General features: G+C 44.4%; 1 protein-coding gene across 6 annotated transcripts in view; it reads right to left on the bottom strand.

Annotated features, from left to right (window-relative positions):
* Window positions 1–13,963, bottom strand: part of sec16a (SEC16 homolog A, endoplasmic reticulum export factor) — a 103,989-nt gene that overhangs the window by 2,821 nt on the left and 87,205 nt on the right. For 3 of the 6 annotated variants that reach the window (XM_082978806.1, XM_082978811.1, XM_082978807.1), the window contains 16 exons: window positions 13,021–13,132; window positions 12,384–12,489; window positions 11,854–11,994; window positions 11,377–11,490; window positions 11,083–11,284; window positions 10,522–10,922; window positions 10,388–10,435; window positions 10,152–10,295; window positions 9,475–9,558; window positions 9,245–9,301; window positions 5,451–5,574; window positions 4,837–4,977; window positions 4,581–4,666; window positions 4,384–4,455; window positions 2,394–2,453; window positions 317–388 (listed from right to left, as the gene is read on the bottom strand). In XM_082978806.1, the coding sequence (XP_082834932.1) occupies window positions 317–388; window positions 2,394–2,453; window positions 4,384–4,455; window positions 4,581–4,666; window positions 4,837–4,977; window positions 5,451–5,574; window positions 9,245–9,301; window positions 9,475–9,558; window positions 10,152–10,295; window positions 10,388–10,435; window positions 10,522–10,922; window positions 11,083–11,284; window positions 11,377–11,490; window positions 11,854–11,994; window positions 12,384–12,489; window positions 13,021–13,132 (1,964 nt within the window). The remainder of the gene's footprint in view (window positions 1–316; window positions 389–2,393; window positions 2,454–4,383; window positions 4,456–4,580; window positions 4,667–4,836; window positions 4,978–5,450; window positions 5,575–9,244; window positions 9,302–9,474; window positions 9,559–10,151; window positions 10,296–10,387; window positions 10,436–10,521; window positions 10,923–11,082; window positions 11,285–11,376; window positions 11,491–11,853; window positions 11,995–12,383; window positions 12,490–13,020; window positions 13,133–13,963) is intronic. The other 3 variants (XM_082978808.1, XM_082978809.1, XM_082978810.1) reach the window with 3 other exon arrangements.

Here is a 13,963-nt window from a genome sequence, read left to right as displayed (position 1 = left end):
CTGGGGAGAAAGAGAGAGGTATACAAGGGTTGATTTGACAGTGTTAACATAGCTACTGGTGTGTCCTAGCACCTCAATGGTGGAACAAGCCTTACTTCTTTTCTTACTAGCACTGATTTCACAGCTTTATTGAGTCAAGTTTTACTTGCAATGACTGATGTGGTTGTACCTTTCGGCTAAATTACCTTAAATGTAAATGATGTCATCACAACTTCACTTGAAATCGTTGATTTTTCCCACAGATGTCAACGTAAACATTTACATAAGTGTCAAGTCTTATTGGGAACCCTGGCCTAACCGTTTTCAACAAACTTACCTGTGCAAACTGGGCGGGGTTATAGAACGTCACACCTCCAGAGGGTGGAGCTCCCTGGGGAGTCGGGGGCACCTGGAAGGCATAGATACAGGAGTTACCTTGGTAACCAGGCAGTGAGGCAAGGCAATAATCCCTTTTTCTCCATGGCTACAGAGAGGACAATCTGTGACCACAGGGTCGTGTTCATTAGGGCATGCAATGAAAAGCGAAAATGAGCATTTCTTGTTGGACAAGTACAGGTAATGTTTGGTACCTAATGAACATGACCCAGGTTTCCTCTTCTGGGTTAATGATGTAATTATGGGAACAGGCCAGGGGGAGGAGCAAGTCTCCAGCATGCCTCTAGTTTGTAAGCAAAGGTATTTTATCAGGTTTTGTATTATCGCATTTGTGATATACACTGAACAAAAATATAAACGCAACATGCAGCAATTTCAAAGATTTATTGAGTTACACTTCATATAAGGAAATCAGTAAATTGAAATAAATAAATTAGGCCCTAATTTATGGATTTCACATGACTGGGAACACAGATATGCAACTATTGGTCACAGATACCTTTAAAAAAAAAAAAGTAGGGGCGTGGCTCAGATAAAGTCAGTATCTGGTGTGACCACCATTTGCCTCATGCAGCGCAGCACATCTCCTTCGCATAGAGTTGACCAGGCTGTTGATTGTGGCCTGTGGAATGTTGTCCCACTCTCCAATGGCTGTGTGAAGTTGCTGCATATTGGCGGATGCTGGAAAACACTGTCGTATGCGTCAATCCAGAGCATCCCAAACTTGCTCAATTTGTGACATGTCTGGTGATTATGCAGGCCACGGAAGAACAGACATTGTGTACAGATCCTTGCGACATGGGGCTGTGCCTTATGCTGAAATATGAGGTGATTGTGGCAGATGAATGGCACAACAATGGGCCTCAGGATCTCATCACGGTATCTCTGCATTCAAATTGACATCGATAAAATTCAATTGTGTTCGTTGTCCGTAGCTTATGCCTGCCCATACCATAACCTCACCATGGGGCACTGTGTTCACAACGTTGACATCAGCAAACTGCTCGCCCACAAGACGCCATACACACTGTCTGCCATCTGCCCAGTACAGTTGAAACTGGTATTCATCCATGAAGAGCACGTCTCCAGCTTGCCAGTGGCTATTAAAGGTGACCATTTGCCCACTGAAGTCGGTTACAATGCAGAACTGCAGTCAAGTTAAGACCCTGGTGAGGACGACGAGCACGCAGATGAGCTTCCCTGAGACCGTTTCTGACAGTTTGTGCAGAAATTCTTTGGTTGTGCAAACCCACAGTTTTATCAGCTGTCCGGGTGGCTGGGCTCAGACGATCCTGATGGTGAAGAAGCCGGATGTGGAGGTCCTGGGCTGGCGCGGTTACACGTGGTCTGCAGTTGTGAGGCCGGTTGGACGTACTACCAAATTCTCTAAAACGACATTGAGGCGGCATATGGTAGAGAAATTAACATTCAATTATCGGGCAACAGCTCTGATGGGCATTCCTGCGGTCAGCATGCCAATTGCACGCTCCCTTTGCTGTGTGACAAAACTGCACATTTTAGAGTGGCCTTTTATTGTCCCCAGCACAAGGTGCACCTGTGTAATGATCATGCTGTTTAATCAGCTTCTTGATATGCCACACCTGTTAGGTGGATGGATTATCTTGGCAAAAGAGAAATGCTCACTAACAGGAATGTGCACACCTTTTGATAGAAATAAGCTTTTTGTGCACATGGAACATTTCTGGGATCCTTCAGCTCATAAAACATGGAACCAACACTTACATAGCGTTTATATTTTTGGTCAGTGTAGTATCTTAACATTTTAAAATTAAGTCAGAGACACCATCAGAACAGCTCTAATTGGATGCATTCTCCTCCAATCTGAGAGATGTTGATTACCTCAAATCGGTTGAAAGTTAGCTAGCATGCTAGTGGGTGAGAGAGTGGTGCTTGAGACAGCCAGGGGGATACAGCTGAGGGAATGTTGAGCAGCAAGGCAGTGAGGTGGGGGATGTGGTGAGGGTGTGGGGGGGCGATTGAGGCCCAGCTAGAGGTACCTGGTTTATATGGTGACTCAATTCAAGTGATAAAGAACTCATTGAGCTAGAACGCGACAGCTAAAGATGGCAGGGGAGGGAAATAAACAGCACGGACAAACACAAAACCACAGAATTATTTCATCATCCCGTGCATGGATTAGATCAAGATCTGCATCCACTCCCAGTTTAAAAAAATCTCCTCAAAAGCAGATTTAAATCAAAATATCAACATCAGAAATAAATCCTTATTGTCAAGATGCACAATCTTAGGGAGAGGATCCATTATTATTATTATCGGAAGACTCAATAGCCTTGGTTTCTCGAATGACTGCCTCGCCTGGTTCACCAACTACTTTGCAGACAGAGTTCAGTGTGTCAAATCGGAGGGCATGTTGTCCGGACCTCTGGCAGTCTCTATGGGGGTACCACAGGGTTCAACTCTCGGGCCGTCTCTATTCTCTGTATATATCAATGATGTCGCTCTTGCTGTGGGCGATTCCCTGATCCACCTCTATGCAGACAACATCATTCTGTATACTTCTGGCCCTTCCTTAGACACTGTGCTAACTAACCTCCAAATGAGCTTCAATGCCATACAACACTCCTTCCATGGCCTCCAACTGCTCTTAAACGCTAGTAAAACCAAATGCATGCTTTTCAACCGTTCACTGCCCGTACTCGCCCGCCCAACTAGCATCATCACCCCGGACGGTTCTGACCTAGAATATGTGGACAACTATAAATACCTAGGTATCTGGCTAGACTGTAAACTCTCCTTCCAGACTCATATTAAACATCTCCAATCCAAAATCAAATCTACAATCGGCTATTTCGCAACAAAGCCTCCTTTACTCACGCCGCCAAACTTACCCTAGTAAAACTGACTATCTTGCTGATCCTCGACTTCGGCGATGTCATCTACAAAATAGCTTCCAATACTCTACTCAGCAAACTGGATGCAGTCTATCACAGTGCCATCCGTTTTGTTACCAAATCTCCTTATACCACCCACCACTGCGACCTGTATGCTCTAGTCGGCTGGCCCTCGCTACATATTCGTCGCCGACCCACTGGCTCCAGGTCATCGATAAGTCTATGCTAGGTAAATCTCCGCCTTATCTCAGTTCACTGGACACGATAACAACACCCACCCGTAGCACACGTTCCAGCAGGTATATCTCACTGATCATCCCCAAAGCCAACACCTGATTTGGCCGCCTTTCCTTCCAGTTCTCTGCTGCCAGTGACTGGAATGAATTGCAAAAATTGCTGAAGCTGGAGACTTTTATTTCCGTCACCAACTTTAAACATCAGCTATCTGAGCAGCTAACTGATCGCTGCAGCTGTACATAGTCCATCTGTAAATAGCCCACCCAATCTACCTACCTCATCCCATACTGTTTTTATTTTATTTACTTTTCTGCTCTTTTGCACACCAGTATCTCTACTTGCACATCATCATCTGCTCATTTATCACTCCAGTGTTAATCTGCTAAATTGTAATTCTTCGCTACTATGGCCTATTTATTGCCTACCTCCTCATGCCTTTTGCACACACTGTATATAGACTTAATTTTTTTCCCTACTGTGTCATTGACATGTTTATTGTGTTATTGGCTTGTTTATTCCATGTGTAACTCTGTGTTGTCTGTGTCACACTGCTTTGCTTTATCTTGGCCAGGTCGCAGTTGTAAATGAGAACTTGTTCTCAACTAGCCTACCTGGTTGAATAAAGGTAAAATAAAAAATAAAATAAAACATTTGAAAATGTGAGTCTTTTACATGTCGTCCTGCCCAGGTGTTAGCATGGTTATGAGGCCCACACAGGAAAATAAAGGCTGGAAGTTGAAACATGCTCCCACAAACAAACACGCACGTACCAACCATCACTCAACCAAGCTAGATGACTGTTAAAAGTGGAAGGTAATTTGTTTCAATGGGGGCATGAGGGTTTATGATACAGTAGCAGGGGTACTACAGTCCTCTAGGAGGATCGAGGTGCTTCTACCTCTCCTGACGGTGACCCAGAGGCAATAGGGGGCCCCACTGGACCGGGCGGTAACAATGTTGGGTTGAACATCTGGACAGATCAAACATCTTAATTCAGTTCTGCAGATATTGAATTGGTGTGTCTAATCTGATGGTCAGTTGGTGTGAAATCTAGTATACACAACTATAACCATCACTGGGAGTGTAATACGGTACCTGTGGCACAGCACTGGGGTTAGGGTCGCTCTGTTCCTGGTTCCCTCCTGTCTCTGGGACATTACCCTCCATGGGCTGCTGCTCCTCTGGAGCCAGACAGGAGAGAACACATTAGAATACAAATACAGTACACTCACACACCGGTATCAAAGCGACACGCAAACAAACTAATATTCCCAACCCAGTCACACTCATAAAGACCTATGATGACCATCGCTAGAGTTCATTGATATATTTATTCAAAAGGTTAGCATACCTGCTCCGGGCACAAACAGGTTGGCTGGCATGGGCATGGGAGCCAACGGGGCAAAGAAGTCTGACGGGGCAGGTGCCGATCCACCAGGCTTGACACGGGGTCCACCTGGGTTCAGGACATCCACGTAGCGGCTCTTTGTACCTGAGATGGGTGAGAACATACTTTTTTTTTTTTATCTGCTAAAAAAATCACCCAGAAAATCTGACGGGCCAAAATGGCAAGCACTATTAGAGGTTTGTAGTGGTTTCAAGTGCAATGTGACATGTATCATTCTTTTCCTTCACATTCCCGAAAGCCAGGATCATGTACCTGCCTCTATTTCCCTCTACAATGCTCACAAGCCATGCAGGACTTGCTAGAACTGGGAGTGTGACAAACACACCTGGCTAATTCAAAGCATACTCCCTTCAGACATCCTAGTTGCCAAGTGTGAGCAGGGAGTGATGCGCTCCCATAGTAGTCAATGAAACCTGATACACTGGTCATGTGAGCAGCAGCACAAGTGAAACGTAGCCGCAAGAGTTTTGCAGCACCGCATTGAATCTAAAACCTGTATCAGCTAAAAACCCGCAATGAGGGGCTGGTTACGTTATGCCAACACGTGTAAATCTCACCTGCTCTCCTGGAGAACATGTTGACAGGCGGCCCACCAGTAGGGGGACCCCCAGGACCCCCTTGTCCCGGTATGGGTCCCAGCATCTTAGGGAAGCCCGAGGGAGGAGGAGGAGGGGGCTTGTACTGGTTACACAGACACAAACACACATCAATACTTTATTATTAGGATCAATGATATCTCTGTGTTAGTATGATAAACCAAAATAGATGGTCATACATGTGCTAGGACAATAATATAAACCTCTTATTACGAGGACTAGGAATGCACATTTTGGGAAATGTTGCTGCCGACTAACCGACCCTCATTAAACGGTCAACAAACGGTTACATTTTTTCCAAACAGCAATTTGATGTGATCAACAGAAAATACTATGCATGCATGCAAGGAATGGACGTTTTTCATTAAGAGCACAATGGAAGCATGCAACAACAACACGCCTGTCGTCTTCCAGTCAAAAGGCTATATAGCCTATTATTCAACATGCAACTCCTGTAATGAAGCAGATAAAAAAACGTAATTTCAAACATATACCAAAATGCAATTTGAGGGAAAACACTGTTCTAAACAGAGCACCTAATGCGAGCGGTTCAATATGTGACAGATGAAAACACTGTTCTGAACAGAGCACCTAATGCGAGCGGTTCCATACGTGACAGATGAAAACACTGTTCTAAACAGAGGACCTAATGCGAGCGTTTCCATATGTGACAGAGATGAAAACACTGTTCTAAACAGAGCACCTAATGCGAGCAGTTCCACATGTGACAGAGATGAAAACACTGTTCTAAACAGAGCACCTAATGCGAGCGGTTCCATACATGACAGAGATGAAAACACTGTTCTAAACAGAGCACCTAATGCGAGCGGTTCCATACGTGACAGATGAAAACACCGCTCTAAACAGAGCACCTAATGCGAGCGTTTCCATACGTGACAGAGATGAAAACACTGTTCTAAACAGAGCACCTAATGCGAGCGGTTCCATACGTGACAGATGAAAACACCGCTCTAAACAGAGCACCTAATGCGAGCGGTTCCATACGTGACAGAGATAAAAACACTGTTCTAAACAGAGCACCTAATGCGAGTGGTTCCAAACGTGACAGAGATGAAAACACTGTTCTAAACAGAGCACCTAATGTGAGCGGTTCAATATGTGACAGATGAAAACACTGTTCTAAACAGAGGACCTAATGCAAGCGTTTCCATATGTGACAGAGATGAAAACACTGTTCTAAACAGAGCACCTAATGCGAGCGGTTCCATATGTGACAGATGAAAACACTGTTCTAAACAGAGCACCTAATGCGAGCGGTTCAATATGTGACAGATGAAAACACTGTTCTGAACAGAGCACCTAATGCGAGCGATTCCATACGTGACAGAGATGAAAACACTGTCCTAAACAGAGCACCTAATGCGAGCGGTTCCATACGTGACAGATGAAAACATCGCTCTAAACAGAGCACCTAATGCGAGCGTTTCCATATGTGACAGAGATGAAAACACTGTTCTAAACAGAGCACCTAATGCGAGCGGTTCAATATGTGACAGATGAAAAGACTGTTCTAAACAGAGCACCTAATGAGAGCGGTTCCATACGTGACATATGAAAACACTGTTCTAAACAGAGCACCTAATGCCAGCGGTTCCATATGTGACAGAGATGAAAACTCTGTTCTAAACAGAGCACCTAATGCGAGCGGTTCCATATGTGACAGAGATTAATTTTTTTTCTAAACAGAGCACCTAACGCGAGCGGTTCCATATGTGACAGAGATGAAAACACTGTTCTAAACAGAGCACCTAATGCGAGCGGTTCCATATGTGACAGATGAAAACACTGTTCTAAACAGAGCACCTAATGCGAGCGGTTTAATATGTGACAGATGAAAACACTGTTCTAAACAGAGCACGTAATGCGAGCGGTTCCATATGTGACAGAGATGAAAACACTTTTCTAAACAGAGCACTTAACGCGAGCAGTTCCATATGTGACAGAGATGAAAAGACTGTTCTAAACAGAGCACCTAATGCGAGCGGTTCAATATGTGACAGATGAAAAGACTGTTCTAAACAGAGCACCTATTGCGAGCGGTTCCATATGAGACAGAGATGAAAAGACTGTTCTAAACAGAGCACCTAATGCGAGCGGTTCCATACGTGACAGAGATGAAAACACTGTTCTAAACAGAGCACCTAATGCGAGCGGTTCCATACGTGACAGATGAAAACACTGTTCTAAACAGAGGACCTAATGCGAGCGTTTCCATATGTGACAGAGATGAAAACACTGTTCTAAACAGAGCACCTAATGCGAGCAGTTCCACATGTGACAGAGATGAAAACACTGTTCTAAACAGAGCACCTAATGCGAGCGGTTCCATACATGACAGAGATGAAAACACTGTTCTAAACAGAGCACCTAATGCGAGCGGTTCCATACGTGACAGATGAAAACACCGCTCTAAACAGAGCACCTAATGCGAGCGTTTCCATATGTGACAGAGATGAAAACACTGTTCTAAACAGAGCACCTAATGCGAGCGGTTCCATACGTGACAGATGAAAACACCGCTCTAAACAGAGCACCTAATGCGAGCGGTTCCATACGTGACAGAGATAAAAACACTGTTCTAAACAGAGCACCTAATGCGAGTGGTTCCAAACGTGACAGAGATGAAAACACTGTTCTAAACAGAGCACCTAATGCGAGCGGTTCAATATGTGACAGATGAAAACACTGTTCTAAACAGAGCACCTAATGTGAGCGGTTCAATATGTGACAGATGAAAACACTGTTCTAAACAGAGGACCTAATGCGAGCGTTTCCATATGTGACAGAGATGAAAACACTGTTCTAAACAGAGCACCTAATGCGAGCGGTTCCATATGTGACAGATGAAAACACTGTTCTAAACAGAGCACCTAATGCGAGCGGTTCAGTATGTGACAGATGAAAACACTGTTCTAAACAGAGCACCTAATGCGAGCGGTTCAATATGTGACAGATGAAAAGACTGTTCTAAACAGAGCACCTAATGAGAGCGGTTGCATATGTGACAGATGAAAACACTGTTCTAAACAGAGCACCAATTGCGAGCGGTTCCATATGTGACAGAGATGAAAACACTGTTCTAAACAGAGCACCTAATGCGAGCGGTTCCATACGTGACAGATGAAAACACTGTTAGAAACTTAGAAAGAGTGGGAATCTAAAGATGTTACAACTAGGTCGAGTTGCTAATATGACCAGGATTGTGCCATTGGAAAGTAGAAGTCTTTATAACTTTTTGATGGATGGATTTTGGCTAGGCTACTTTGAAGCAAGGTAAGACATGCTTCATTATTTGAAGTAAAGTAAAATAGGTTTCAAACAATTATACTGCCTCAAACTCACATTGCAAAGTTTAACATGTGTTTGAATTTACAATTGTTATTTGTTGCGCAGTGACTGGGCTTATAAAAGCATACATTTCACTCCAGTAGCAGCTTTTTGAGGAGCTGCTGTTGCGCTGTCTGACAGGAGATAGGCTATTCTGCTCTTCAAACTAGGCTCTGTAGCTGTACGCGTATGATAAATAAGATGCATGAGGACTAACAGAAAATACACGCTGCAATTTAAACCACTAAATTAGGCAAATTAACCTATAGACCAATAAGCATGACCGGTCAAATTAAGTTTTGCCGGCTACCGATTAACAGATAACCGTTAACATCCCTAATGAGGACTAATAAAAACAACAATACATATAGACATGCTAATCATAATGGCTAATCATAAAAATTTACCTCCTCCTCTGGCTCATCCAAGTTGACCCATTTCTGTTTCTTCTCGTCCCAGACAATCTGACAGAACAGACCAGTTAACTGAAGCCACTCATCGTTTCCAATACACACACATACTGACCACACTGCCATGTATAAACTGTGAGCTTTTACAGACAGGATTCAGTAGAGTAGTAAGGAAGAGTATGTACAAAAATGACTGGAAAACAAGGAGTGTCGAAGAGTTGACTTACAGATTTGTTCTTGTCATCCGGAAGGTGGGCTTCATTCTTCCCCTTCCTATAGAGCCAGTTGAGCCAACCACCACCCCCCCCTCCCTGAGAGAGAGAAAAATAAAATCAGAAATGGTTACAGAAATAAAGAGCATTTATATATGTGTGTGTGTAAGAGCTGAAATGATAAACCGAAAATTACCGACGCCAACCGAACCAACCAAAGACATTTTGCTGATATCAATAATTACTATAAGTAGCCTATATAAAAAAGAGCTAATCTGGGTGATTGCTAACGGGACAATTGATAGCTACAAAATTCAAAGTAGTAGTAGTTTTAACTAAGTAAGTAGCCTTGCATGAGACTTGGCTTATACCAGCCAGAACGGCACATAGACTCCTGCCCTATCTCCTGTTTCTGTAGCGTGAGGCAGCTTGATGTACAAGTACACCCCCTGGACAGGACGCTAGTCTATCACAGGGCCTTACCCACAATCTATCTCCTTAATGCTGAACTCACAACATTCCAATCTCAGGATGGACACTCTAACCACAAGGCCATTGGGGTAATAATAAAAAGTAACTGTGTTGTGTGTGGGATTGTGTGTGAAAGGGACACAATACGTAGTGTGTGTGTGTGTGTGTGTGTGTGTGTGTGTGTGTGTGTGTGTGTGTGTGTGTGTGTATGTCTGCATAACCTTTTTAGGCGAGTCCTTCTTGGCCTGCTCAGGGATGGAGAGTGGAGGCGGAGAGGACTGCTTGGCTGCCGAGTTGCTCCTCTCTCGTCCTCCGGAGTGTGTGGAAGATTCCGACATGGTGCGGGAGCGGCGACCTGGAGGCTGCTGCAGACAAAACAGAACCAGTCAGACAAACACATGCACACACACTGCCAAAGGTAACAGAGACCTGACACACAAGCATGCACACACCCTACCATGTGCATTGAGGACTGTGAAGTAGTCCTGGATCTTCTTCCTGGGCCCTGTGCAAACAAGACAAGAGTTAGTGACATCAGCTTATCTCCTCAAACTATTCTAACAAGGCTGAATGCACGTAACACACACACACCATGTGAGCCATTTGGTCATAGAAGTCCATCTGAGGCGTGAAGGTGTTCCTCTGTGGAGAGGTGGACATGGGAGGAGGCTGTAGTTCCAGTGGACCCGTCGGCTGATAATCGTCAGAGGGCATCTTTTGTGGCTGCTGTATTTGCGGGGGCATCATCTGTTGCTGATGCTGTGGTGGCGCCATCTGCTGGTGCTGGGCTCCAGGAAACATGTCCTTTTTATCCGGTTGGGGCTGCTGGGGTTGGTAAGGTTGCACAAAGCCAGAGCCTTGGGGATGGAACCCTGATAAGGGGATCTGGCCAGGTGGTCCAGGGAGACTGGGGGGTACTGGGTAGAACTGGACCCCCTCGTTGGGGTGTGGCGGCTGGGAGACCATTCCGTCCTGGAGGATAGTTGGGGGAGCTAGATGGGTGGAGAAAGTTTCTGTGTTTAGTGGTGGCTGCTTAGATTTGTGAACTGCTTTGGGACAGTGGTCATTGCATTGATTAAGGAGTCAACAAGATCTAAAACGTACATGAACAAACACACACCTATCGTGTTACAAGGTGGGCTTGTTGCTCACCTGGAGGCATCAGCTGCACCCCTTGCTGAGGCGGTCCGGGCATGAGTGATGTCATCAGAGGGTTGTCAGAGGTGTGGCCAACCATGTCCAGAGGCTGGGCATATGGCTCAGGCGGGCTGGTCTGGTCTAACTCAGAATTGGGGGTGCTGCAGTCATACTGTTGAGGAGTAGCCCTGTCTGCATTGTATGCAATCACTCCAGTCTATGGGGGAAAAAAAGAACAGCCCAGTCAGTTACAGACACACCTACAACAACATGAATAGGCTTCTCATGTACATTAATAAACACACACACCCTCATCTGTCCATCCAGCTGTCTCAGATTAATCAGCCACTCTGGCTCGTTGAAGAGCTCCTGATCCGCCTTCTCCTTCAGTTGTGGATCGAAGAATCGCATCTTCTCAGACATCTACAATTAACAGCAGACCAGACATTCAAAATTCTCACACATAGTAACAATCAACACCTAAGAGATAGGTGTGTGTGTGAGAGTGAGTGAGAGAGTGAGAGAGACTCTGCATGTATGAATGCTTCCCTGTGGGGGGCCAGTACAAAAATAAAAAAATAAATGCATGAAATGAAATGTATGCATTCACTACTGTAAGTCGCTCTGGATAAGAGCGTCTGCTAAATGACGTAAATGTAAATGAGGGTATGTGTGTGTGTGCGCGCGCTTGTATTTGTGTGAAAGTATGAGTAAGTACGTGTGTGTTGACAGTGCGCTTGTGTGTGTGTGTTGTGAGAGTGATCGTATGTGGGTGTGTGTGTCTACCTGTATCAGCTGACTGGTGAACACAGGAGAGTGGTAGGACGGCTGCATGAGCACGCTCCTGGAGATAACCTCACAGTAATGGAAGGCCTGAGCACACAGGCCGGCCTCGGCCAGGCGACACGCATAGATCAGCTTGAACACCTAGAGAGAGACAGGAGGAAGAAAGGGCAAAGGTCATGATAGCTGATTTCATCGCACAGAGGCTGGGCACATTCACTTACATTAGGAGTGAAGAGAATTCAACATCTCTTGGAGGGCAGTGGAAGTTGATCAAAATGCTTCTTTAATGATAAAACCAATGTGTTTCAGCCCTTCACATCAGGGTTTTACTTAAATTCGGAGAACAGGGATCAGCACTACTCATAGAAATAGAATGACTAGAAGACATTTCTATGCAGTTACTGCCATGCTATACAGCATCTCTAGATGACCATTCAGTCCATTTCTGTAAGATCATAGGGGGAAAGGTTCAGGAGCTATGTCTATGGTGTGTGCTCAAGTTCAGATGTTTGATATGTGTGTGTACTCACCTGGAAGTTGGGCAGGGAGCAAGGCTGGGAGCCCAGAGACTGGGCATACTCATAGGCCTCCGTCCTCTGGATCGCTTCGTTAGACGCAAACTGGAAGAACGATAGACTAACGAGAAAGAGGTCATCAAAGCCTTTGTATGCCATATGCATGAAAGTTCATATTTCTATGTAAGATTATATGCCTTTGAGTTTGTTCCACAGTGTGGCAGCGAAAGCAGAGCAGAGGTAAGTGTGTGAGAGAGAGTGAGAAAACTGACTGTCCGTGTCCAAATAGCCATACTTGCATTCTAAATAATAGGCATTTTGTGTATGTGAAAAAAAATGGTTTTACATTGTGAAATTTCAAAAATTGAGTATGTGTTAAATGCCAGGATGTCATACTCATTTCAGCTATTCATCTAGTAGAATTCACTGTACACCATTGAGGAAGAGAATAGTCTTTTGAGCGTCAAATGTGTTTGACAACAGCTGATAATCAGCTGAGGGGACATGCTGTTCCCAAATTAACGAATGGCGGGAATCAACGCAATATGTAGTATGTATTCTGATTACTACACAGTAAGCAGTTTAAGTAGTAGGCAAGACATTTCCACAACAGCCAACAAGTGAGAAAGGGACAGAGCAGCAGATGTCTAACCTGTGGTTTGAGCCGATTAGAACCATTTTGGTGCTCTTTTTGGTGAACACCCCCAAACCAACCTGGGCCATCAGGTAACAGAAGTGGGCCGCATCGGTTAGCCCCTTGGAAGCTGTAACACACGTCACTCGATGGTGAAAAGAGCCTGATTGTACCTCAAATTCAACTCAATTTATGAATATCGCAGAACTCTGTTCTGACTGTTTTCGGTCAGGATTGCAGCAGGTAGTTATATTGCATTTATTATCATAATATATAGTTTGTCATCAACATCATAACCATTAGTGATGGGTGGGGAAAAAAACAACAGTTACATATCGCAATATTACTTTGACCAATATCATATAGATACTTTGGACTTCAAGTATTGATTTGTAAAAAGGTAGCATTAGCTAGCGCTAGTCGGATGTACCTGCGTCAATATGCTGGTATTTTTCATCATATAGCTTGGTCTCCATCTTTACAACAACAACAAAAAATTATAGTACGCCAACATGTTTTCAGCACTTTTTATTTTCATGACTGATCAAAACTTGTTTATTATGGCTCTTGCCTCTGCAGCAGACATATAGTGAGCAATATGTTTGGAACATCAAATCACAAAATCAAATGGCAACAATGGAGGCTCCTCAGAAGATGACCATTCTACTCAGTGAATTTAAGAGAAATAAAAAGTGAAACATTAAAAGTGATATTACATTCACTACACTACCAAAAGTATGTGGACAGCTGCTCGTCGAACATCTCATTCCAAAATCATGGAGTCGGTCGCTCATTTGCTGCTGTAACAGCCACCACTCTTCTGTGAAGGCTTTCCACTAGATGTTGGAACATTGCTGATATAACAGCCTCCACTCTTCTGGGAAGGCTTTGCACTAGATGTTGGAACATTTCTGCGGGGACTTGCTTCCATTCAGCTACAAGATCATTAGTGAGGTCGGGC

This window comes from Salmo salar, chromosome 01 (genome assembly GCF_965601325.2).
Source record: "Salmo salar chromosome 01, fSalSal1, whole genome shotgun sequence".
Lineage (NCBI taxonomy): Eukaryota > Metazoa > Chordata > Actinopteri > Salmoniformes > Salmonidae > Salmo > Salmo salar.
This window is presented reverse-complemented; position numbering and strand designations above follow the sequence as displayed.